Below are 25,665 nucleotides of genomic sequence, written 5' to 3' on the forward strand. Positions count from 1 at the left end.
TTCCAGGCCTGAAGCCTAGAGCTTATGTTCGAGTCTGTCTTCAGGGGCAAAACTAGGGATTGAACACAGTTGGAAAACTGAACAGTCTGGACAGTGATTCTCAGATTTGGCCAAACATCAAAATCATCAGGGTCACTTATTACAAAATGCAATCCAGGCAATGACCAGACCCACTCAATTATCCAATCAGAATTTCTGGGGCAAAGGCCTGAGAATTCTCATTTTTAACAAGACTTTGAGATGATTCTATCCCAAGGTGATGTGGTAGTCACTGCTCCAAAAGGAAAAACAATTTCATGTTTTAATTCTAGGTCTTAAAAAAAAATCAATGTATAATATACATAAAATGCAATTTATATATGCATACACCAAATAAACACAATTTTAAACCACACTGAATGTCAAAACGGTTACTGAGCCCCTATTGTGTGTTAGGGATGGGAAATACTGAGATGAGTAAAACAGGTTTTCTGCCCTGCAAGAGCTCCCGGGCTAGGGGGCCAATAATATCCCAGATTGTAAAACTTGTCTTGCCTCCAAAGGGACCCCGTAAGAATTCAACCCTGCAGTTCTCCCACCTCTCTTCTGCCTCCTTGTGAACCTAGCCTTTCTAATATCTTTGCCAGGCTGACTCCAAAAAAGAAACGATTTCAGACCCCGAACAGCAGAGGCCAACCTCAGCAGGGGAAAAGAAGCCTGAGAAGCGTATGGTTTCTCAGGAGATAAAGGAGAAAAACGCGCCTCAGTCTGAAGACAGAAACAGGGTGGAGAGTAAAATGTCGAGGCCCCTGTGTAGCACACAAAGCCCTGGGCTGGGTCTTGGAACCCAGGGTTGGACTCTCTTGGGATTTAAGTCCTTTTTCCTCGCTGAGCCTCCTTATCTATTAAAGAGAAGAGGTTGGATCACTTGGTCATATCCCAAAGCGTATCTGGCATGAAGCTATCTTACTGCAGCCTTCATCCAAGTTCACCACTGAGCTTCAACAGGGAGATGTGCAACCTAGAAGAACCAGAGTTGTCCAGAGCACTTCCTAAGAACACGTAGCCTAAATGGTACCTTCACAGGTCAAATTGGCTCTGAAAGTATGTTTTGAGAGTATGGCTTTCAAACAAGACTGACTTTCCAGTTGGCAGGGGCTATATTTTTCACCTATCCTCCATAGTACTAGGCACACAGCAGAGACTCAGTGAAACACATCTAGGGTAGACAGCGGCATGGCCAGGCTGCATTCCAGAAGGACTGCCCTGGTGGCATGTGGAAGACGGACTGGGGCGCAGGACCTTCTTAACTCAAGCTCCTTGCTACCTGAGATATGACTGACCACCTTCCAAGGAGAAGCCTCCTGCATTTTATAGACAATCAACCCTGAATGAGATATATTAAGGCCTCTCACAAGCATGACGCTGTGCCAGGTTCTGGACAGCACAACTCGAATAAACACTACTGCTGTCCAGGGGCATCTGTGGCTGGTGCCCTGTGTGCGTCCAACACCTCACTGGAACTGACGGCCGGTCCCCCTCTTTAGACTCGCTCAGGTCACCTTAACACATAGCACTACTGAGGAGCATACTGAGGTGTAGATTAGAGCTAGACAGGTAAAGGGAGCAATCCATCTGTGGGAAAGTGAGGAACAATGGCAAAGAATAGCGTGGTGTAGCTTCAAGCACGTGGATTTCAGAGGCAGATATCCCTACATCCTGTCTCCACCTTAAATAAGTCAGTTAACCTCTCACACGGATGTGAGAAGAATAAGATATTGTGTATGAAAATGCTTTGTATAATGCCTGGCACAGAGAAAGGATCAAAAATGTTACCATATGAACACAGAATGGTACGTCTCCTGTAAGAAGAGGCCAGTGTTATTTTGGCCCCCCAAAAAATCCATTATTGCCCTGGCTGGTGTGGCGAAGTTGGTTGGAGCATCATCTCATAACAGAAGGGTCGAGGGTTTGGCTACCAGTCAGGGTACATGCCCAGCTTGTAGGTTTGACCCTTGGTCTGGGTGTGTACAATCCTGGGTCTTGATCGGTGCTGGAGGCAACCAACTGATGCTTCTCTCACATCAGTGTTTCGCTATCTCCCTTCCTCTCTCTCTAAAAGCAATGAAAGAATGTCTTTGGTTGAGGGTTTAAAAAAAAAAAGAAGTCCATTACTTCACAGAGTGACTAAATACGGATTATGAAAGTTACCGGCTGTGTGGGTGACTGACAATACCAATGATCAGAAAAAACACAGGCTTTGGAGTCAAAAATTAATTTGTGTTTGGAGCTTGGGACCTGCTCTTTTTAGTCCTGTGACATTGGGCAAGCGGTGACCTCTCTAGGCCGTCTGTCAAATGGGGCTAGTACAGCCAACCCTGAGTGGTTACCATGAAGTTGAGACATACAGTACCACACACACTGCACTCAGTTCACGGAAGCCGTTGCTACTGTTTACGGTCGCCCCTCCAAAATACATCGGAGTGAAGAAAGATGCCTATGTGGTAGCCCTTCGTCTCCATGTGGGAGCTCTTCCTTTCCTTTAAAGGAAGCAAGGGCAACAGTGTACGTAGAGTTTTCTAAAATATCAGTCTTTTCGGTGTTTGATTATTCCCACCTAAAGGAAATAACTGGAGTGTCTTTGTGCTTCATGCTGGTTGGAATGATATGTCCCTGTCTTTCTTGGATCTTTCAAATAAGAATGGAATACTCTATGTGACAGACTCAGCAAATGCTTTAGAACATAAGGAAGTTTTAACTAAGCACAGTGTGTTGTACTTAACCTTGTTTTTAAATAACATGATTATAAAGTTTCAACTGGTCAAACCCAGTTAAATTTAGCAGTTAATAATCATTAAACGCTGTCCCACACTGATCAAATTCAGGTCAAGGAGGATGTTTTCTCTTTGTTCATGGCATTTTAAATTCACGGCTAGAAAACCAGATGTGAGGAAAGCACACCATGTCAGAGCCCCACAGGCCTAATTCACATCTCAAACCAGTTGGCTTGGGCCTCAATTTACTCGCATACACTTGGCAGGGGCAGGGGTTGGTGGTGATGATTATGGGTCTAATTCTGCCCCCCTTCCCAAAACAATTCTTACATTGAAGTTCTAACCCTAGGACCTCAGAGTATGACTTTATTTGGAGATAGGGCCTTCTTTATAGAGGTAATCAAATTCCAATGATGTCGTTAGGGTGGGGCCTTATCCAACATGACTGATGACCTGATAAGAAGGAGAGAGTTGTGCAGAGCTGTGCATTCAGGGAGGCTGCTGTGTGGACATGAGGACAGCCATCCACAAGCCAAGGAGAGAAGCCTAGAACAGATCCTTCCCATGTAGCCCCCAGAAGGAACCACCTTGTATCACCTTAATGTCAGACTTCTAGATTCCAGAGATAGGAGACAATACATTTCCACCGTGTGAGCCCCCTAGTTTGTGGCACTTTGCCACAGCAGCCCTAGCAAATGGGGTGCAATTGTACCTACCCCAGAGAGTTGTGCGCTGAGGGACTGGGCAATGGAGAGCAAAAGTGAGTAAGTGATACTTAATTCTGAATGATGGTTAGGGGGCATTTGGTTAAATAAGGATAAAAATAACTATTAGCAACACAGAAAATCACATGTAGATGTACCTGTAACCAACAGGAAATCAAAGAAAAAATGCTAAAAAGAAATATGTTCAAATAGTGTTTGTGTTAAGTGGTGGGTTATATGTGACTTTCACCTTTTCTCAAATTTGCAGTAGTGTAGTTTAAGACAGCAACAATGAAACACAAATTTAACTTTTAGAAAAAAGGCTAAAAGGCCCTGGCCAGGTGGTTAAAGTGTTCTCCCAATACACCAAGGTTTTTCTATTTTGTTCAATTTTCACTCAACTATTTATATGTACCAGGCCCCAAGAAAGGCACCAGGAATATAGAAGTAATAAGATGAGGTCCCTGCCTCAGATTTCAATGTCAGGGTTCTTCGTAAGCTCATATTCATTATCTATACTTTTCCAAATATACATCGAAATACAGTATTTTCTCTGAATTTTAATCTACCCCACAAATACACTAATTCAAAGAGGAAGAGGAAAGTTGCCTGTGTGGCCAGGGTATCTAGACATCAGAAACTTATCTTCTAAATGTCCTTATTCAATAAATCAATTAGCCAGTGTAACTTCTCTGATTAGGTCCAGCTGTCAGAAACTGCACAAGCAGGGCAAACCCAAAGAGAGGAAAAAGCCATCCGCACCTCTCATGATGACATCTGACTAACGTTAGGGCCGCTGTTTGCAGACGCAAGGCCCGGGCCCCTGTGAATTCAAGTGTGTTTGCATTTGCTGATCAAGCTTATTTCTGTAAAACTACTATGCAGGAAAAATAGAGTTGACTGCCACATAAATAACATTATAAGACAGAGACTGAATAAACTTAGATTCTTGACACTGGGAAGACACACAGCATGGACTAACATGACTGATGCACATTTGGGGCATAGAGCAAACATTTAACGTCACAAAGGCATGAGATGTCCCTTCCTGTCTCAATACTCTGAGCCCCATCTATTCCAGAAAAATCAGTTTCCCACACTTGTGAGCCAAAGTCACTGCTCAGCCTCTCTGGTCACAGGGCTCAGTCTACCCAGGTCCTCACAGCGTAAGTTTGCTTGTCCATGGTTCTTTTCCTTCTATTGTCCCTATTGCTCTGTTCTCCCCACCCTAACCTTACCACATGGTTCACAGGAAGTGGGTCTTTTCTCATCTTGAACATCTTTGCTTAATAGATAAAGTTCAAATATACAAAAATAACGGGGCAAAATGAAGAATGGAGTCCACCAGAATTTAAATCATTTTATCTTCCTTGAGTGACATCACTGGGTCTTGTCCCATGTTTATAAACCTTGTCTAACTGAACCGTCCCTGCTGAGCTCCTTCTGTTGGGCAGTTTGCTGCTGTTTAGAATATCTCTTAAGATGACCAGAAGCTTCACTTCTGGGGAAGTCAAATCAAAAAATCTGTTTGGGTCGCGCGGCGGGGAGAGGGTCGTGTGTATGTAAACACGGTGAGAGGTACTAGGAAAGACTGTCTCCTTCACTTCAGATCTTCTAAGTGTTGGTCAACGAGGCTGTGAGCTCCTTGAGTAGGAGCTGCATCTTTTTAACTTCATGGCTGCATCAACCTAGCATATGTGGGTGATTACGAACTATTGCCTGGTTAAGTGGGCAAATGAATGAATTCACAAATGTTGTTGCTTTGGGTCTTGAGAGAAAAGCATCGGTCTTCAGGTCAGACATCCTTTCGAGATTGGTAATGTCTAGGCATGCCTTCATGGTCCATTTTCCTCTTGTGCTCAAAGACACATGACATTGCACATCCACATCTTATAGTCATGCTGACTAAGCTTACGGGAAAGATAATGCATCTGAAACTGACTTTCGAGGGTTTAGACATAAACTCTCATGGTATGGGGAAACTTCACACTTCCTCCATCGATCCATCTCATAGTCCCTCTTCAACTCAGCGAGTCCCAGGGCGCTTTTCCAATCCCACATTGCTCTGTGCCGAGGCCAAAGCCCAGTTTCCTGCCTCAAAAGGCCCTTTGTTTGGCCTCTCTTTCCAAATCAGCGTATCCTGAGCTTGAACCCTCTTGCTTTTGAGAACTCCAATGCCTTGGCAGCAGAAGGCTTTGCCAGAAGGTTTGTGGTCCTAACAGCTTTCAAAAACCTCAATGTGAGGGCATGTCTCTAGCTAAGAAACTCTTTTCATGGGAGGGGGGAGAAGGAGTATTATTTTAAGAGTTGCAAAAACAACTTCAAATTGACTCTTTAGTCGTTAATTGCTACCAGAAGACTGAGAACTTCTTGTTCTCTTGTATTTAATTAAGATGATAGTTTTAATCAACTTTAAATGATATTGGTTAATATGCTCTGCTCAATCTCTGGCAAGTTTTGCCTCAGAACACTGGAATGCATTAAAGACAAATATTGAACATGTTCTCTCCCAACTGGAAAACACCTTCCCGAGGCAAGTGCAGATGGAAAGCTAGCTCCGTCGCGCAGGTGCCATATGATTCTCTGGAAGGGCTCCAGAGTTACTTCTCAAAGATCAGATAGACTGCATCTAATCCCCACTCTGTATATTACTCATGCTGTAAATCCAGGGAGCACGCTCTTATATGCCTATTTGTTCTAAAGCTTGCTAATTACCTACGACAGAGAACAGTTTCCAAACAAAAAAATTTTTAGGATACAGGGTAGCTTAATGTGGAAGAACCTGCTCCCTACCAGGCATCTTCTAATCTTGGGACAACTGGTAAGACAGGAATTATCGTCCCCATTTTACAGATGAAGAAACCGAAGTTCAGGGAGGTTACCACCTTGCCTCAGGTGGTAAGCTAACAATGGGGCCCAGATTTGAGCCCAGAACCATCTGACACCAAGACAAAATCCTCTTTCCATTGTGCCACACTGCCTCTTAAATAGGTTTAAAACTTTATGACTCCAAGTTAAAATTGTGAAAGCCTCATGCTGGTAAATATCTTCATGTCCCCGTTTATGTCACAACCCTGTGACAGGACTCAACAATTCAGCACAGTCGGGGCCTCCCACTGTCCTGGGTGCAGAGTCATTTTTCCATGCCGACCTCAGCAGATCTTAAAGACCCATCTAATTCTGCCCCATTATTTAGGAAAGAAAGGTTAGACCAAGAGAGTGTAAGTGATTTGTTTAAGGTCACTAACTAGTGTCAGAGCTGACACTAGTGACAGCATACCAAAGCTGGAGAGGTGAGGAAGCGGGGTGAGCAGAAACCAGAAGGAAGAATGGATAGCCCTTCCCACAGGCAGAGCAGAAGGGGAGCGTGCTTTGAAGGGAAAAACCGTGATCAAAGGCCAGAAGGCAGACACCTGTGGGGTGGGTCTAGGAAACAATGAGGCCAATACTGATGAAGGTGGATGTCAATCAGAGTACCTGTGCACTCAAAATAAGGCTGGCAGGAAGTTGGAGGAATGCTGAGAGGGTTATTCCCTTTTAAAGCAATCATATTTCTGGAACATTTTTTACAGTCAGAACATATAGGGGTGGGCAAAAGTAGATTTACAGTGGTGAGTATGTAAAACACAACAGTTTATTCTTATCATTAATTATTCTATTATTTTCCATATGAACAACTGAAAGCCTGCTTTTGCCCACTGCTGTATTACTGTGCTGTGGAATGTTATATTGAGGTTTAAAAGGCTTGTAGATTCCTGACACATGGGCCAATGTCTGATCTGCAGAATAACCAAATCTAGAATGTAAAGGGATATTTTAAAATATGGTACATACTGGATTTAAACTTGAGTCTGCATAAGGTAAGAGTTTTGTTTCCTCTGGATTTCACCCAGTTTCTAAGACAGTTAGCTTCTCTGAGTCCTGCTTTCCCATCTATAAAATGGGAGTGGGCTGGGACAGCATCCGAGTCAACATTAGGTACCAGGTACATTGAAGGTACTCAGTGAATGTTTGTTGAAATGACACATTACTATCACTTATTCAGGGGCTTTTAATGATAAAAAGTGATTAATATTATTATTAATGCTAATAATTACCTATCACCATGGAACCAAACATAGTTGATGCTGGGCTACAATTACAGGAAGGTAGATTGCATATTAACATAACCTTTGGGACACTTAGAACTGCCTCCAAGGAACAAACTCACCATCACTGGAGTATCAAGTAGAGGCTGAGTACTAACCGAGAAAAGATGAGTACGGGGGTTGTGCCCCGATGGGCGGGAGAGTGGGAGGACTGTTTCAACGGTCTGGAAGCCCGAGTTTTGGAATCAGATACACAGTTCTGAGGTTAATTCCTAATACCTAACCTCTTTGCGCCTCAGTTCTACCATCAGTAAAGCTGGAGTGATATACCAGCATCCACTAGGATTCTGCAGAGACTGAATAAAACACACAGGAATGCCGTTAGTTCTCTTCTCTTCTGAATCAGGCCTTTTGGTCTTCTGATCTCAGCCCTCAGAATCGAGAAGCCCTGGCTTTTAAGGTAAGTTCAACTCTTTATTTTTTAACAGAAGCCATCATGGTTAGTACAAATTCAGTCTGTTGGCCAAGTACAAAACACTATAGGAAGGCAAAATTGAACTTAAAATACCTGGCTGCTCTTAAGTTACATACTCCCAATTCTCCCAGGTTAGTTAATACTTCATTATGGGCTAGTACAAACTCTAGCGTGGAAAGGTTTTTTCCATTTCATCACACGGACTTGAAGGAGGTACGTATTAGACACCCGGTGTTTAGCTTTATAATTATACTTAATAATGATTCAGCTATTTATAGAAAGAGATACCGTGCCAGTGGCTGCCTTAGGGTTGTAGTAGTACAGGCGACAAAAAGTTTATTCTTCTTTTTGCTTCTTGTCTGCATTTTCTAAAATAACTTTTCATTGACATTTTCTTCAATAAAAGTTTTTGAACACCCATTATGTACAAGGAAATCATAATGCATTCGGATAGAACTGTACAAAGCTGTGAAACCAACCAGAGAGTTTCACATGGGAAAGGTCAACACAAAGCGCTTGGAAGCCCAAACCAGACTGAGTTCTGCCCCGAGGAAATCAGGAAAGGCTTCACAGAGTGGGTGGAGCTTGACCTGAGTATTGAGAGGTGAGTAGCACACACTAAGCAAAAAGAGTGACATGGGCAGGAAAGTGACTGGACTCGCCACAGACTAGAGCTGTCGGGGACAAGGGCAGAAAGAGGGGTAGAGGGGCTGGAAACAAGGCAATGAATCGGGGGTGGGGGGCATAGAAAGGGTTGGTAGAGCCAGACTCTGAAGGGTCTCACATATGCTCTTAAGTTGATTTTGTAGCTAACAAGGGTCATAAAAGTCCTGTTCTAAAGAGAAGGACCTATACCCACATGATCAGAACTGCAGTTTGAGAAATGACTCCTGTACACTCATTGCCTAAAGGATATACAGAGGAGAGGCCATCACCCTGGGTTGGGTGGGGGGGCGCTGTAAATAAATGTTCTCAGCTCAAAATGGCATAGAACTAGATTAGAGAGCTCAGATTCAGAAGATAAAAGAAAATTATATTCACGTACAAATACAACTTTACAGTCATCATGCTTCAAAGCATTTTCCTGCATGGATACCCAAACCCTTTGCTCTCAACAGCTCTGCGAGGCAGGCAGGGAGTGGGTCCTCACCCTCAGGTACCTGAAGTGCCAGTGACTGGCCAACGGGCACCCAGCTAACGGAGCCAAGCTGGAAACAGAGCCTGGCTCGGCACTCAGCTGGATGTTTATTTTTTTAAATTTCATTGAATGATCAGCTCAAGACATCTGGCCAAGTTTTCTCCATCCGTAGCTGGTGTGTCTACCTTCTCATCCTTCCACCTGCTCCTGGAAGGCAGGACTTCCTCTTGTATTTCTTGGATCTTCTCCCTCAGTGCTTTGTATTTATCTCAACAAATACTCAGGGATAAATAAGACAAACAACAGGAATGTTCTCATCTGTACTTTCCTGACAACAGAGAACAGTCAAGAGCCAAGGTACAGTTCCCCATTGGCCTTGTATTTCCCATTCATCACCAGTCCCTGGCAGAGGAATAGCCCTTGCTATGACTCCTATGGTCTGAGGTGTCTCTTGCCAGCTGCTTTGCTGCTCTGCATTCTAAGTGTGAAGGGCCTGTACAAAATGGGCCTTCTCAAAGTCCTATTTAACTTTTCCATGGGTCTGTGTTTGTCAAAGCTTCATGCCAACTCTGTCAGAAAAAGAAATGCCACAAAACTTCTTTTAGGAAAGGGGAAAAAAGACCTACTTTATACACTTGCTTTCATGCTAATCACACCACTGCCATTCAAATCCCAGCTGAATAGCAGCCCCACAATAGCCTGGGAAATACACAGAGCCTTTAACGAAAGGGTAGGCTACTTCACGCAAAATGTCGCATTTCCTTGGCTTTTTAAGTCCTTTGGAGAAGACTGATGAGAAGAATTAACAATATAATATGCAGTTCTATCCCTGTGCAGGACAGTCATTCCATCTCTGTATGAAATTGGCAAAGTATTCTCTACCATGTCTCTGACCTTTTAAGGCTCTACAAAATGGAGCTGAGATTATCTTTGACATATTTTCAAAAAAAGTGGATGAGTGCTCCTAGTGACCAGCCTCAAAGCAGATTCTAGCAAAGCACTTCCCCTGGAATCTCAGTAAACCATCTTTGCTAGTGATTAACTAGTTCAATTATTAATCCAGTGTGTCACCACCCACCTCCCCAGAAGAGTTGAGATGGGCACTGTGGACCAGGTTATGAAAAACTGATATGAACTCCAACCTCCTCCTCCTTAGGGTTGTTGTGAAATGCGAGTAAGTTGCCAATGCATGTAAAGCCCCTTTCACTACCACCTGCCAGAGAAGTATTCTGTAAAGTTCATGCCCCTCCCCCTTCCAGCCTAGAGGTTTTGAGTCTAATCTCTGTCCTCTAAGAATTTACAATCAAACAGGCAATACTCAAATGAGCAAATGACTTTCAACCCCAACTCACAGTTGAATACCTAATAAGACCTGATAATTTCATTTAAAAACTTTCTGGTTTGCTTGCTGTGTTCATATGCATATTATTGAAAATTGTATTCAGTGCCAATTCCAATGCTAGTTTTGTTGCTAGAAGAAAGCACATAGGTGTTGGTTGGTTCTTATCCCACACGGTCAACCATTTTCCAGTTGCAGGATCCCCAGCAAGCCCCTCAACCTCTCCAAAAGGCAACTGCCTCACCTCGAAAATCAGTTAGAGCAGTATCTCCCCTTCAGGATTGTGCAATTTTATAAGATACATGAATATGCCTAACTATCAAGGTTCAAAAATGTTCTTTTTCCAGCTGATATTTGGAAATAATAATATTTTGGGTGTGGTAGTTTTGGTGTTTTGTTTTGTTGGTTTTTCAGGGCTGGAGAACAGGAGATCTAGAAGAGAAAAATCAATTGAGGCAACAAAGGATATTTACATCCAAATTTTAGATGCATGCATTTATCATTTGGTAGAGCTATTCAGTGGAAGAGATTATTAATTAATAATAAACGCTTGAATTCCTCCGCTGAGGCCAGAACGACTATAAATAACCCATTTAAGATAAAGCTATAATTAATCAATGGCTTTAGGAAAAGATGGTTGATTTTCCCCTGTATTGTGAATGTTTTGACCCAAGAACTACATTTTAATTTCCCAGGCAGCTCCCAGGACTTCTGCGTCTACACAATGGCTGAGCTACAGACCTTGCAGAGCAATGGTTTACAGGGGTGAGTGCAGCCCATCATCCCTCCTGCCATATCATTGGAGCCCCACTTTTCAAACAGATTTACATGAGAAACCTACTAACTGAAGACTCAAGTGAATTGGTAACAACTTGGAAACATGTTTAAAATCTCAGCCTGCCAGAAGTTCCTCCCTATGATTGACAGTATGTGCAGATGCACCCAAAGAAGACACTATGCATTTATTTAATCAAAATATCTATTAGAGCCAAGATGACAAATAAGACAAATGCAGTGATGAGAAACAGTGTATTAGGCCATTCATCCTCAGAAACTTACATAGGCTGAATTGACCGAAACAACTATAAAGGCAAGTGTCTAATGAAATTACTGTGTGGCTGAGGAACATTTTTGCCATTTCCTGTCAGTGGTTGCTAACTTTACAACAATGTGGGTCATTTGTGGGGAAGAGGCTACTGGTGGAAGGTCTATTTACTGCATTTAATGAATGTGCAGCATCCACAGACATGCTCAAAGAAGCTCAAAATTTCTGCAGCATCCACAGACATGCGCAGAGAAGCTCAAAATTTCTCAATGTGAACCAAAGGTTACACCAAGCCACAAGGACAGAAGATCAGGCCCATAGGCACAAAGGCCTAGTTCAAGTACTTGAACTAGGGGTCCCCCCTTTAGGGAACCTCCCCAGCATCTGATGGTCCTTTTCTCTTCTACATATGCATTGCTGCTTGTCCCTTCTTGGATGTTCCACCTTTTCACTACTAAAGAACCCTTGCAGTTCTTTCTTGAGCCTCTGTGATGTCCGGAAGGCATCTTTATCTAGCAAATTAACTGTTTAAAATCATTCCTCTGATTTTATTAATCAAAGTGTACAAAGTGCCAATACCATCTCCTCGTTTATGAAAATGAATGGTAAGCCTAGAGAGAGCTGACAGGTGCCATTCTAGATCCAAACGACCAGCAAAATGCAGATGCTCTGAGTAGTCTAGGCAGAGGCTCACCTCTGAGTCAGTGTGAGCAAGTTAATCACTGGGAAGCCTGCAATACACATTAGATATTTTTGAAATGCTGAAAAGACCATGATGCTTCATGGCTGCCCTACTGGATCTCTGTAGGTCCAAAGAACCCAGGGTGAGAATCACAGGACTCGCTCACTTTGGACAATGCATCGTGTTGCTAATGTGAAAGCCAGCTGGGGTTGGGAAAAATCAGGGCTTCAGAAAACATAAGCAATCGAGTCTAGTGGTTAAGATTGGCCTCACAAGACGGTCTGTCCCCAGCTCCCCAACTCACTTGTTGCATAGCCTTTGGTAGATATTTTTAACCTCTCTGTACCTGAGTTCTGTAAAACGGAAGATAGCAGTAATGAGGAGGATTAAATAAGGGAATGGACGCACAGTGCTTAAGCTGGCGGGAAGTACAAAGCCAGCACCAGATAAACATTAGCAACTGCCATGAGTTAGTCAGGCCTGAGCCCACACACCAGCCCCAACACTGTGTTAGCCACGTGGATGTGGGCAAATCGTTTACCTCCCTGGGTTGCAAACCAGGTTACTGACCTCTTCCTTCTGCTGTTATTGAAAAGATTAAGTGAGATACCATCTAAAGCTCCCAGTAATAAAGGTGAGTGCCTTTTCCTCACCTCTTGTAATATCTGCGGTTTAATTTCTCACGCACTTGTAAGTGCCATTGACAACTTGATGTTCCAACTAATTCCTAAAGGTCTGTACTTACTTGTGCCTTATATTCTTGAACACCTCCAAGCATCCAACACACAAGTCTAAAAGATACATGGCAATCTAATTCTTGAGGTGATAATTATGTGTGTGTGGGGGGGTATGAATAATCATCTTTATCAGGAACTACAGTTCCAGTTCATGATTTTAAAAATCTTGTAAAGCAGATCCTAGTAATATATAGGTTTCAATATTAATATTTAGACTTTTAACTGTCTCCAAGGAGCTCTGAAGATTCAAGGCTTTTGTCCTTTGTGGAGGCAGGAATCGGCTTGTCACACCCTGGTCTGAGGAAGTGTGTCACTCAGCAGCCCAGCGGGTCTGGCCGACAACCCAGCACCTGTTTGCAGTCAGCGTTATTGTTCTCTGCGCGCTCATCTTAAATCCAGTGACACTACTTGATTAAAAACGGTTTCTTTGTGAAAACATGCCCCTAAGAACAAAGCGACATTATAGTGGTTTCATGAATATGTTAATTCCGAAAGTCTTTGGTAAAACTTTTGTGTTTTTTCCTTATAGATATTTAATTAATCCTAATATGTTCCTAAGATGGCACAGCCACTATGAAAAATAACTTGGCAGTTCCTCAAAAAGGTCAACATAGAGTTACCATATGATCCAGCCATTCCACTTCGGAGCAGATACACTGAGAGAACTGGAAACACATGTCCACACAGACATCTGCACCGAACGTTTCTAGCAGCACTGTTCCTGACAGCCCCCCCCAGCAAAAACGGAAATAGCCCAGGGAACCCACTGACTGACAAGTGTATAAATTAGAGCTGTTATGTGCACACAGTGGAATATTACTTGGTAATAAAAGTACATGTAGTCCTGACGGATAAACCTTAAAAAATTTATGCTCAGTGAAAGAAGCCAGTCATAAAAGACCACAATATATGATTCCACTTACACATGAAATGTCCAGACAGGCAAATCTATAGAAACAGAACGTTGATTAGTGGCTGCCCTGGGATGAGGGCAGGGGGGTCTCAGGGGCAGGAGGGCAGACCTGGAGTGACTAATATGAGAACAGGCTTCTTATTGGAATAATGATGACAATGTGCTAAAGTTGATAATGGTGATGGTTGCCCAACTCTTTGAATACACTAAAAGCCAGTAAACTATACACTTTATATGGATGAATTGTATGGCATGATTAATTATATCTTAATAAAACTGTTTTTTAAATATCATTGTTACCCAAGAACAACTGTCTCTATAAACCAAAAAGATTTCTAATGGCCTGTTTATTTTAAGGGGCATTTGAGAAGTTTAAAAATTCCAAGCCAAAAAAAAGAAAGATAACTTACAGCCTCATCTTTCCAATAAGGCTATGAACATAAGCATTTACTAATCCTATAATAAGGATTTTGTAAGTTTTCTATAAACACTGCATCTGAAGTGGAGGGAGCGGCATCCTCACAGTTCAGAAGTTCCCAACCAGAGGATCAGGAGCTACCTGTTACCTGTCTCTTGCCCATCCTCCTCCCCCGTCCATGCCTTAGGTACCACTCTCCTGTGCTTCCCAACTGGTCTCCCCTCTCCACCTCCAATTTTCCTCCCCTCAAGCCCAGCAATCAACATGAATCAACTTAGATTAATCTCCTCTTACTTTTTTTCACAAATATGTCAGTCTAAGTGTTGTCTGTAAAACTTCTATATCTTGTTCTTAATATTTTTCCTTGTGTTATTTCTAAAATGGTGCAGCCACGTTGGCAAAACAGTTTGGCAGTTCCTCAGAAAGTTAAACATTAAGTTAACCCTATGACCCAGCAATTCCACCCCTCGCTCTAGATTGTGTTTAGTTTCTATATGAAATGTTCCATAATGAAAGGAAAACGAAAACAAAAATAAAACTTTATTTGCTCTGCTGGTCCTCCCAAATAAAGTTCAAGTTCCCTAGCTGCCTGCCATTTGCAGCCTGCTTTTATTTTTATAATCTGGCTCCAACCTATTTCTCTAGTCCCATCTCCTAGACCGTCATTGCCCCACTCAGTGCAAACACACCATACTTGCACTCCTCACCCTTCCCAAGAGCCTTAGCACCTGCTGTGACCCTAGCCACAATACCCTCTACCCCTGCATGGCTAAAGGTATTTCCAGGTCCATGCCCTTAAGCAAATTTCATCACTGTCACCAAACTTGCCTCTTCCGTACCACTACAAAGTCAGCATCAGTGTGTGTGTGTGTATGCACACACACATGAACAGCCTAGGAATTCTTAGAAGGCAAGGAATCCCCTAGATCTAGTAGGTGCTCAAGAAACACGTGCAGAAGATGTGTACTTGAAAAGACAGATACAAACATAGACTTAACTAAGCGGACTCTCTAGAAATTACATGATTGATACCACAGACTAGTTTGGGGGCCAGATATACAGAAACCATCAATGAGAACAGCTTGCTTTGTGTCAATATAATCACGTGTATTACATGTTTTAGGGATGCATAAACAGGAACCAAAGCATACTGCTCATTATGACAAGGCGCTTACACTGATTTGCATTTCTCTGCACAACTCTCTAGGCATATAATTTAGTTCATTTATGACAAACCTCAAAAACACACTTACCACCAATACTCTGATTGCAACGTATACTTTCAAAGCACACAGAAATCAACTTTCTTTCAAAAGTTTCCAACTGGGTCTTATGTGTGTTATTTTGTTTGGCTTGTTTTAAATTTGGGGATTTTAATGCAGATTATAATTTATAATTTAATCAGGATCTAAAGGAAGAATAGTTTCACAAGGATGTTCAAGAACTTGACCTAGACTTCTTTTGAATGTCCACCGATTAATGCATGACCTTGACAAACTTATTTAATCTGAGACTCAGTTTCCTCCTCAGTCAAATTAGAATAATTTCTACCTCAAGAGATGGTGGAGAAGTTTTTAAAAAGCAAAACTTGGAAAATATGGGTTCTCTTTCTTCTCGCCTTTGAATGCATCATTTGAAAAAGATGGTGCCTGTTTAAGCTCGAATCAGTCAGCAGCTGTCTTTGGTAATAAGCATTTTCTGAAACATGCACCTGTTTGAAGAAAAGTAATATATCAAAAATGGTCTAGTCCTTCAAATTGGTCCCATGTATCTCTGGCCTCACTCAGTTACCACCAACTGATCTGGATTAGAAGTTAAACCTGTTTGTCTTGTTCCTCTCTTAATAGATGCAGGCAAGAGAAAGAAAAGCCTAAGCTCTCTGGAGAACTCTGCCTCACACATGGCATCAAATTTCAAACTGACAAGTAAACACCAGAAAAGTAAAATGGTTGAAAGCCAAGACCTTGGTTCTAGGCCCTGCTCTTTCACTATAACTGAACAATTAATTACTAACCAGTCCAGGCCTCGGGCTCACCACACATGAATCCAGGCCACGGAGTAGGACTCCATAGTTACAGTGATGAGAGCAGCGACCACCTGTTGAGTGGGGTGTGCATGCACCATGCTCTATGCCAGGCATATCCTCACAACTTCACGTGCATATATTATCCCATCTTACAAATGAGATAGCTGAGGCCTCAGCGACCTCCAGTAACTTGCCTAAGCTTATACAGTAAGTAACCTCCCATCTGTCTGACGCTAAAGCCTGTGCTTTACCCCTCAGACCTCCAACCTTCCCCTGTTCAAAGAGACCTGCTTTTGTGACCAAGATAAAAAATGACCTTGGCATTGTTGATAATGCTATCTCTAAGGTACTTTCAAGTTCCATGAATCTAGACAATGAAGAATTGTTCTGATGGTATTTTATTATGTCCACCGAGAGGCTCATTCAGCACACTCTAAGCTATTTCACAATTATTTACGTAAAACTCTGTCTCGTCCACTATTCAAACTGATCCTTGAGTTAAGACTCACATCTGTGTCCTTTACTGAGTCCTACAGAACCTTCTGTACATATTCTGACAATACAATTGAAATAAATAAAATGGAATGAAATGGAAAAGAGCGAGTCTTCTTTGCATTAATTGCACTGAAAAGTGGGCAGCAAGCTAAGCTGACAAGAGCTCTGATGACTGCCTAGGAGCTGGGTGTCCTTGTGTGAGTTACCTAACTTCTCTGGGCTGCAGTTGCCTCATCTGTAAAAGGGATCTAATATCTATATCACATGTTAGCATGAATAATAAAGATGATCATCAGAACAGTTACTCCTTTCTTCAACAAATATGTGGAGTACCCTGGATAAACAAGCATTTTTGATAATTTTCAATCACAGCAATGTTATTTAGTTAGGTTTTGCCCTGGGCTGACAAAAGACAGAGAAGAGTTGATGCTAAATGAGACCATTTGTCCAAATCTCCTTCCATTCTCCTGCGGGGCATTTGTCTTTCTCTTAAGATGATATGGCCATCTTCCTGAAGGGGGAGGGGAAGGGGGAGGACACAGCCACCAAAGGCAGCTGAGGCTCCTACACTGTAACTTTCCCAGACCAGGAAACCTGCCACTGCTCTTCTTCAGCTAATGAGAAACATTTATGTTCCTTCTGCCTGGTTTTTGCTTATGATTCTCCTCACAATTTTTTCTACTCATATATTTTAGGCAACACTGGTGTCAAAAAATGAAAGAGGATTCCACAGAACCACTGGGACTGAGGGCACAGGGAAGGAAAGGAAATTACCACTGTTACTATGAATAACATGACCAACATAATACCTAATTGTACATGCTTTTTAACTTTTCAAAGTGCTTGCAGATCCACTATGTCATCTGAGTATCATCACACAGGGGTGTCACTAGTTTGTTTATTTCCTTTACAGATCAGAAAACTGAAGCCTGAAAAGGTTAAATAATTTTTGCCCAGGTCACACCTATCTTAGCGTTACGTCAAGATTCAAGTCCATCTGTACATGAATCCAAATCTTGTATTATTTCTACAATACTTTGCCAAGCTAATTTTGATCTTTTAAAGGCTCTGTTGGGGAATCTAATTTATTCCATTCATTTTTTACTCACACACAAACTTCAGTATCTCAAAAGAAAATATTTATAGCGTTAACACCTCATTTATACAAAGTGGCCAGTTAGCTGCCAACATCAATTACCTAGAACTCAGTTTGGAACCCAGAATAAGAACAAATCCCAGCCTCTCCACAATTAGGAAACACTCCCAAGTCCTTGCACTAAAAATCACAGCAGACCTCAGGGTGGCACCCAGAAGTAATTTTTTTCCCTTGGAAGAACTATAACAAGCTGGATTGTCTTTACTGAAAAAGACAGGTACACTGGCCACAAATGAAAAAAAAAGTACAGACATCTAACAATGTGGCAAGTGCCAGAGCATTCAGTACAGGGACAAAAAGCCCTTTGCATAAATCAATTGCCTTTAAAACATCAGCTACTAAACACCATAGTAATTCTCAAATGGCCTGATAAGAATCACCAGAAGCTTTGATAAAATACAAAAATCCCAGGCACTGGCCCAAAGCCTACTGAATTGTCCTGTCCCAGGAAGGGGTCTGAGAATCTGTATTTCACACCAAGTGGGTCTCCTTATTAAGTGAATTTGTGTAATATTGACAATTAGAGGCCATCCCCAAAATAGATCATGACTACTCAAACAATGTGTACTGAATTGAACTGGCTGGCACACAGGGTAGAGTTTCTCCATAAATATAACTGCCTACGCTGGGAAAAAGTCCTTCCTATGGTCTCGTTAGCATCATGGGGTGACCAAGGGGCTTGGCAGCCAGAACAACAGTGCAGGAAGCGGGGGGAGGAAGACTCCAAAATGGACAGGAAATCCAAAGGGCTAATAGTGGAAAAGGCCACCCACTCTGGTTTTAGTAGTCTCCCCCAAAGGCAGCTACACCCCCATGGTATATCTATTAAGTATATGAGAAAATTAAGGGAAAAGGAGCAAAGAAAAAAAGCCATTCTGGACAAGAGAAAATAGAGGTTTTCAGCTATCCTGGGAGAGTCAGCTGGGCCTACCTACTGAATAGAAGTTCCCTTCTTTATTTCAGTCCATGAAGGATGCTCAACTAGATGGTTCACCAATTGATTAATGAAGATCTGTTCCTATATTCTGTGCTTCACATAGTAGATTAAGCTACCAAAACCTATTGAGTTATTAAAAACCTATACTTAGTGAACATAATAACAGAGCAACAGAAAGCAGGAAGGTCGCCTTATTTGTTTGTTTGCTTGTGATTAGTATAAATTTCAGCAGGCAGATGAAAGCGCACATCCCCCCAAGGAGAAGTCTAGCCCATTCTTCCGTACATTGGGTTAACTCCAGAAAAAGTGCTTACTATCTCTCCAGAATAATCACCAAGGTAAGCAAATTGTCAGCACCAATTCTTTGGTGAAACATGTTAACACATTGTTAAAAGAGAAGTAATTACTGAGTTTCTACGTCACAATACCTACCAGCACAAACCAATAAAATTGTTAGAGCTAGAAGGGGTCTGAAAGATTATCTAGTCCTTTCCTTTTGTTGCAATGATAAAGAAACAAAGGCCCAGGAAAGTCAAGTGAATTTCTACCAAGTCACACAGCCAGGTAGTAGCAGCACAGGACCAGAACGTGCTTCTGTAGGCTCCTCATCGTTGCGAGGACTCAGTGAGGTTATGTACAATGAAGAGCTAAATAGACGGTGTGCATGAGGGAGAAAGTCAACACATGTGAATGTCATTCTTCTTTTCTTGAAATTGGTCACTGAATGTTGCATGGCAGCCTTAGATAATAGACATGATCTCGCCCGACCAGCCATTTTACCAATGGGGGAAAAGAACTGAGATCCATTGAAAGCTTACTTATCCACAACCTCACAACTAGAAGGTGGCAGTGGATGGACAGGGATCTGGAGCTTCCAAATCGCCCATTCTCTCTTCACTATACAACACTGACTCCCTCTCACTATTAAAAGTGAATAGTTTAATAACAGATGATGATTTTAAGTATCCCATATATGGCACTGGTGCTAGAATTACATCTTAACCATTTAATGGCAAACTGGGAAATGTCCAGAAACATTTTGGAATAAATAAATTATATAGCAAGGTACTGACTGTCCAAATTCAACATCTGCCTGTTTGAACCTCTTTCTCCTTGCCTCATGACTCTCTACCCAGTGACTTTGCCTTCTGGTGGGAAATGGAACAGGAATCAGGACCTTCGGACTAACCGGACCACCACCCGATTCCTTAAACATCCCATCCTGGTACTCAGCTAACTTACTTCCTGGTATCAAAAGCCAAATAAATGAAGAACAGTCTTTCTGATCAAAAGAACTTTCTCTAAGAGGATTAGATGGTAATCTAGGGCTCAAGAATTCTGATAAAGTTTAGATGAACAATGAATGGAAATCACTCATCCTCAATTTACTGGGCAAATATGCCTTTCTGCTATGTGCAGTGAATGGTTTGTGTTCTTCACTATAACATCGTTACTGAGTATGTACCTCACGATCTAATCTACCAGTAGGACACAGGATAAGAAGACAACCACAAAAACTTCATCCGGGGCTCCAGATTATTCATCCCTTGCATCTGTCCACCTCTTGAGAGGTGACAAGATAAATTTCATACCCAATGTTTCTTCTGATCCTCACAGCAATGTAGTTAGTGCCCCTTCTGATTATCATTTGTAAATGAGCTAACTGAACTCAGAAGATGAAGAACCTTGAACAAGGCCCACAGGGCAAAAAGCTGGACCTGTCTAAACTGCCAACCCAGCCAAGTGTATGGGTTGGAAGAAGGACCTCTATCCATATCTAGGGAGGGGGATAGGGAAGAGGGAAGACAAGGCACAGAAATGGACGTTCAACATGGATTTCCCAAAACTCTGCATTGTGGAACAGCCACATGTTGCCTTGTGTTCCTTCTTTGAAACCACTGTCTCATGGGGTAAAAGGTGCCTCCAAATCCAGGAATTACTTAGTACTAGAACTAGCCCCAAATCCAAACAAGGCCATACAACCAACCAGCAGAGTTGAACAGCCTTTATCTATCTGCTTAGGTGCAAATGGGTAACTAGGAAGAAATGTGGAAAAGCAGGATTTTCTGCAAACTGAGTTTCAGGATTTACTGATGAGAATCTGACTTTCAAGATTCCTGAGATAGGAACGGGAAGGGGGATGGACTCCAGTCCCTCACTGAGAATTCAACACCAACCCAAATCAACTTCAGTATGTCCTTCCTTTCTCTGATACTTGGTTTTCTCGCCTATAAAGTGGAGATAATCTCTCCATGAGGGTGTTAGTGAAGAGTACATAAACTAGTTCATATTAAAAATAAGCTAACAGTAGTAGATGCACCTTCCTTCTTGCCTGAGAATACTCTCTGCTGCTCTCCTGTAACCTCACACACCAGAATCAAGGCACAGAAAACAGGAGGTGTGTATATATTACTTAATTGCAAGCAAAACAAAACCCATTTCAGAATAACTAGCATGCAAAGATTCATAACTGTATTTATAAAAACAATTAGTCGGCAAAGGTAAAAATAGCTGTTCGCTGGAAGGTAAACTCCCACTGGTGTTCTCTGACACTGGACTCTTGGCCTTCAAACGAGTGGACTTCTGTTTTTTTCACCAATGATTTAACATTCTATAAAGGTATATGGAACAAGTTAAACTGCTTGCATATTTCCAGTTGCACAGCACATGGGCTTTTATTTTTTCCAGATACAAGAAGATGAAGCTTGGTGTATATTCCTATGAGAGAATAAACAGAAAACTATTTCTCTCTTTTTAATATATTAGTGCCCTGTAATCCAGACCATATGATCAATAAACTACATAAAAATTAAACCATACTGACAGTCTTAGGCAAAAAGTGAAGCAAGTAGAAACAATTTTTTTTCAGGACTTTGGTGTGTGGAATATTAAAATCACATGTTGTGTTATTAATTTTCTTTTGGGAGCCAAATAGAGTTCTCTTGCATAAATTTCTCAAGTAAATATTTGCCTTACAGGTTTTCCCACTAATGTTGTTAGAGGTATTAAATTAGTGGTATTGTAATTAGGCCTACGCATGGGGGGGCACTGATAAGTCACTTTGAAAATGACTTAGTTGTCATGGCTTTAATGGCAAGGCACATACATTAAATGGATAGCTATGTGTGTCTGGTAATAAAATACAAGGTTCTGTTACCATTACTTTTTAGAGGTAAACAAAATCACTTACTTAAACAGGCCAACAGTGAGTAAACATAATAACTAGGTTTAGAATATTAGCTGTGGGTGATGGGGCTGGGGGCAGGGAGAGTTGGGGCAGGTGAAACATAGACCTTCCGTACACTTTCCATGCCCAGCAGAGCAGCTTGGGGTTTCTGTGTCCCTGCCTAATGCATCACTGATAGTGTGTCTTTTTGCAAATTCCTTCACAGTCTTTCTCGTTCAATAATAATAATACACCATCTTTTGGGACTGGAGAAGAGCAATAAGGCCACAAAGGCTGTCAAGCATATGCCAGCTGGGCTTTCCTAATCACAAAGTAGGTTAGTGGGAGGCACACTGCACCGGCTGGCAAGGAAGCACTCGCTCACCCTACCACCAACCCAGCACACCAGTAAACACTGGAAGCTCCAGGCAAGTTTACAGTGAACAGATTCAATATGTTTAGCATTTCCTGATTCTCCCCAGAACCAGAGAGGGTCTTTTAAAAATTCAATAGTTTGGCAAAGAAAGTATTCATCTTCCCACTGTGCATGATAATAAGCCAGTCACTTTCAGGAAGGTGGGCCCCCCAGTGACAATTCCTTACATAGCATCTTAATGTTGAATTTCCAAGAAGAGGTGGGGATGGAATTTTCAGTCACCTTCCTCCTATGCACACAGCACAATTTTTAAATCCTTTAGAGTCCCATCTTTCTTTGACTCTCAGAATTTACTATGGGTCGGCAAGCCAAAGGACCCTGCTGCAGAGAGTCATAAACAGAGGTAGTGTGAGTCCAGCCCAAGGGATCCCTGGCTTGCACAATCTGCCTGGACAAATCCATTTCAAAGGGGACGTTAAGTCTCGGTGCAGGAGTTCTATTTTAAGGGAACTGAATAGGGAACACAGATGTTTCTCAGTTAGCAGAGTTGGCAGAGCAGCTCCTGGACCAAATCCGAGTTCTTAATGCAGGAAGGGGCCTTGTAGAGCATCAAGTTCAGCCCACTCACTCAACTGATGAGGAAACTAAGGCCAATAAGGCAGTTAGGTGGCACACCAGAGAAGTGGCAGAGGGGCTGGGTTCTGATGACAAGTCCTGTGCTCTTTCCATTACACCACGATTCGCTTTGAAAAACAAAACAAAACGAACAAACAAAAAAAACTACGCTGACTTCAACCTTGGAACTTCTGCAGATTCGTGTCAATAGCTTTTCCCTCCCTGCACCAAGTTCATAAATCCTTACTCTCCCACTCCAATTCCTTTTACTCCCACAGCCCTCTCAACTAGTTTGATAAACAACAGTGGATTATCGTCTCAACTTTCTGATGTGCATTAATTGTGGTCCGAAAACTTGACTGTGGCTTGTTTTCCCAGTGCCTCAGTTTCCTCATCGGTGAAATGGGGCTCTTCACCCGAACAGCACCGAGTCAGGGAGCTAGTTAAAATTACCCCCTGGCACACAGTAGGCGCTTAAAAAGTAGTCACTACAGAATGGGTACCACCCATCAGTTCCCTAGAGAGCACCTTCTAAAGCCCTGGGGGGTCGCTGAAGAGAGGAGCAAGTGGAAAGGCCAGCTTTCAGATCTGGCCGGGCCGGGGCAGCAACGGCGGAAGGGGTTGGATGTTTACATACAGTCAGGGGAAGGCAGCTCGGCTCCAGGCAGGAGCCCGGCGCTCCAGCAGATCCATTTTACTTGGATGGAGGGCAACAAGCTATGCGCTGGCTCTAGATCATGGTTCAACCAACTTCCCCTAACTAAAGGGATGAACCCACATTTCCCGTGGGATTCCGCCTGGGCTTCCAAGCGGTGACGGCTTTTAAGAAGTGGGTTTACAGTTGCCCGCGAAAGGCTAAGCACGCCCAAACGTTCATGTTCAGGCCGGGAAGTCCGTGGGATCGGGGAGGGCGCGGGCCAGGGGGCCAAAAGGAGACCGAAGTCTCCCCAAGAAGGCTGTGGGGGCCTCCAGGGACTGACAGCGCGGCAGCGTCCGGAGACGCGGCCGGCCGGCGGCCCCGCGCCAGCGAGGAAGTGCGGACCCCGGCGCGCAGGCACCCCGCCGGGCTGGGACCCGCGCCGAGAGCCGAGGGGCCCAGGGGCCAAGGGACAGCGGGGCTGGGCTCACCCATAAAGAGGCAAAAGAGGTCGAGGCAGATGAGCAGCGCCCGCTTGCTGCCGCCCTTCCTCGGGTTGTTGTTGAGCGAAGGGCTGCCGCCGTTCTTGCTCTCCGGAACGATCGCCTTGTCGTACTTGTAGTTTTGCATGGCGCTGGCTGCGGCGCGAGCCTCCCGCCCCGCGAAGACGCCCCGCAACAGCAGCCACACACCCAGACGCTGGGGTCGCTTCTTGGCCGAGGCTGCTCGGGAGGGTTGGCGGGTCGGCCCGGGTTTGGGGCTCGGAGGCGAGAGTGCGGCTTCGCTGCCTGCTCTCAACGCAGATGGTGGTGTTTTCTGCTCCCCTTGAGTGCCTCCGTTTTCTTTCCTTTCTCAGCCCCAAATCGTTCGAAAGTCCAGGGGGAAGAAAGCCAAATCCCGAGCAAAAACTTTTGCAGAGCTGCGCTGCTCGAGAGGCGCTGGGTTGGCGCGAGTCTGTGAGCTCGAGCGAGCTAGTGGGCAGCGCGGGCGCTCCACCACCTTCCTCCGCAGCTAGGTGACTTAATGAATGAGAGCTGCGCGCAGCCCAGCCTCTCCGGAGCGCCGGCCCCAACTCCAACTTTTCCTCCTCCTGTTGCTGTGCTGCCGCCGCCGCGGCTGCAGTTGTGATCGCCTCGGGTTTGTTTTCTGCACTTTTATTTCACGAGGTCCTTTAAAAAGAGAGAGAGAGGGGGAACAAGAGGGCCCTCCTCACTTGGCTCTGAAGGGATTCAGAAAGCACAGCCCCTTCCTTAAGCTGCCTAAGACGTAGCATAATTAAGGCCACATTTTCCCCCACCCCCTTTAAAAAAAATCTAAAAGAAAAAGTTACTCTCAAGCCAGAGAATCAGGGAGCCCCTAGCGTTCAGAAACATCAGATTGTCACAAAAGGAAAAATATATATAAATTTGAAAAAAAAAAAAATTCTTGCTGGCCTTGGGCCAGCAAGTTAAGGCTGTGTAGCTAAAATGCATTTCTCCTCACAAATTTGAGGTTTTAAAGTCTGTTTTCCCCGTCTTTAATTTGAATCGCATTATCCTGAAAATGCTCAAGGAAAACTGTCTTCGGTTTTTTTTTTTAAGATCTTAATACCCAACACCTATACTGTGCTATATTCTGAGAATAGTAACATGAAAAGAAAAGAAAAAAAAAGACTGCAGGACTCTGGAGCTAGACTCCGTGGACTCAATTCCTGGCTGTGGGTCTTTGCCACAGTTTCCCCACATGTAAACTGGAGATGATGCTTTCTCCCAAATAGAGTAATTATAGAAATTTAATCAGTTTACCCATATAAGCACCTAGAAAAATGCCAGGTACACAAGAAGTGCTCTATGTGGGTTTCATGACATTTACCCCTGTTTCTGAGTGAAGGAGTCTCAAGCCCTCAAAGCCCTGGGCTAGCTCAGTGGGACTCAGCCTGCCTGGGCCCCTCTGGAGGTGTGGAGGGGAAGCCCAGGGGCAGGAGTA

The 25,665-nt window shown here is 43.2% G+C and overlaps 1 protein-coding gene across 1 annotated transcript in view; it reads right to left on the minus strand.

The window, feature by feature from the left end:
* Positions 1 to 24,978, minus strand: part of PLPP3 (phospholipid phosphatase 3) — a 79,612-nt gene extending 54,634 nt beyond the window's left edge. Inside the window, exon 1 of the mRNA XM_028511250.2 lies at positions 24,192 to 24,978. Coding sequence (XP_028367051.1) covers positions 24,192 to 24,330 — 139 coding nt within the window. The 5' untranslated portion in view covers positions 24,331 to 24,978. The remainder of the gene's footprint in view (positions 1 to 24,191) is intronic.
* Positions 24,979 to 25,665: the final 687 nt, after the last annotated feature.

This window comes from Phyllostomus discolor, chromosome 5 (assembly GCF_004126475.2).
Source record: "Phyllostomus discolor isolate MPI-MPIP mPhyDis1 chromosome 5, mPhyDis1.pri.v3, whole genome shotgun sequence".
NCBI classification, from domain to species: domain Eukaryota; kingdom Metazoa; phylum Chordata; class Mammalia; order Chiroptera; family Phyllostomidae; genus Phyllostomus; species Phyllostomus discolor.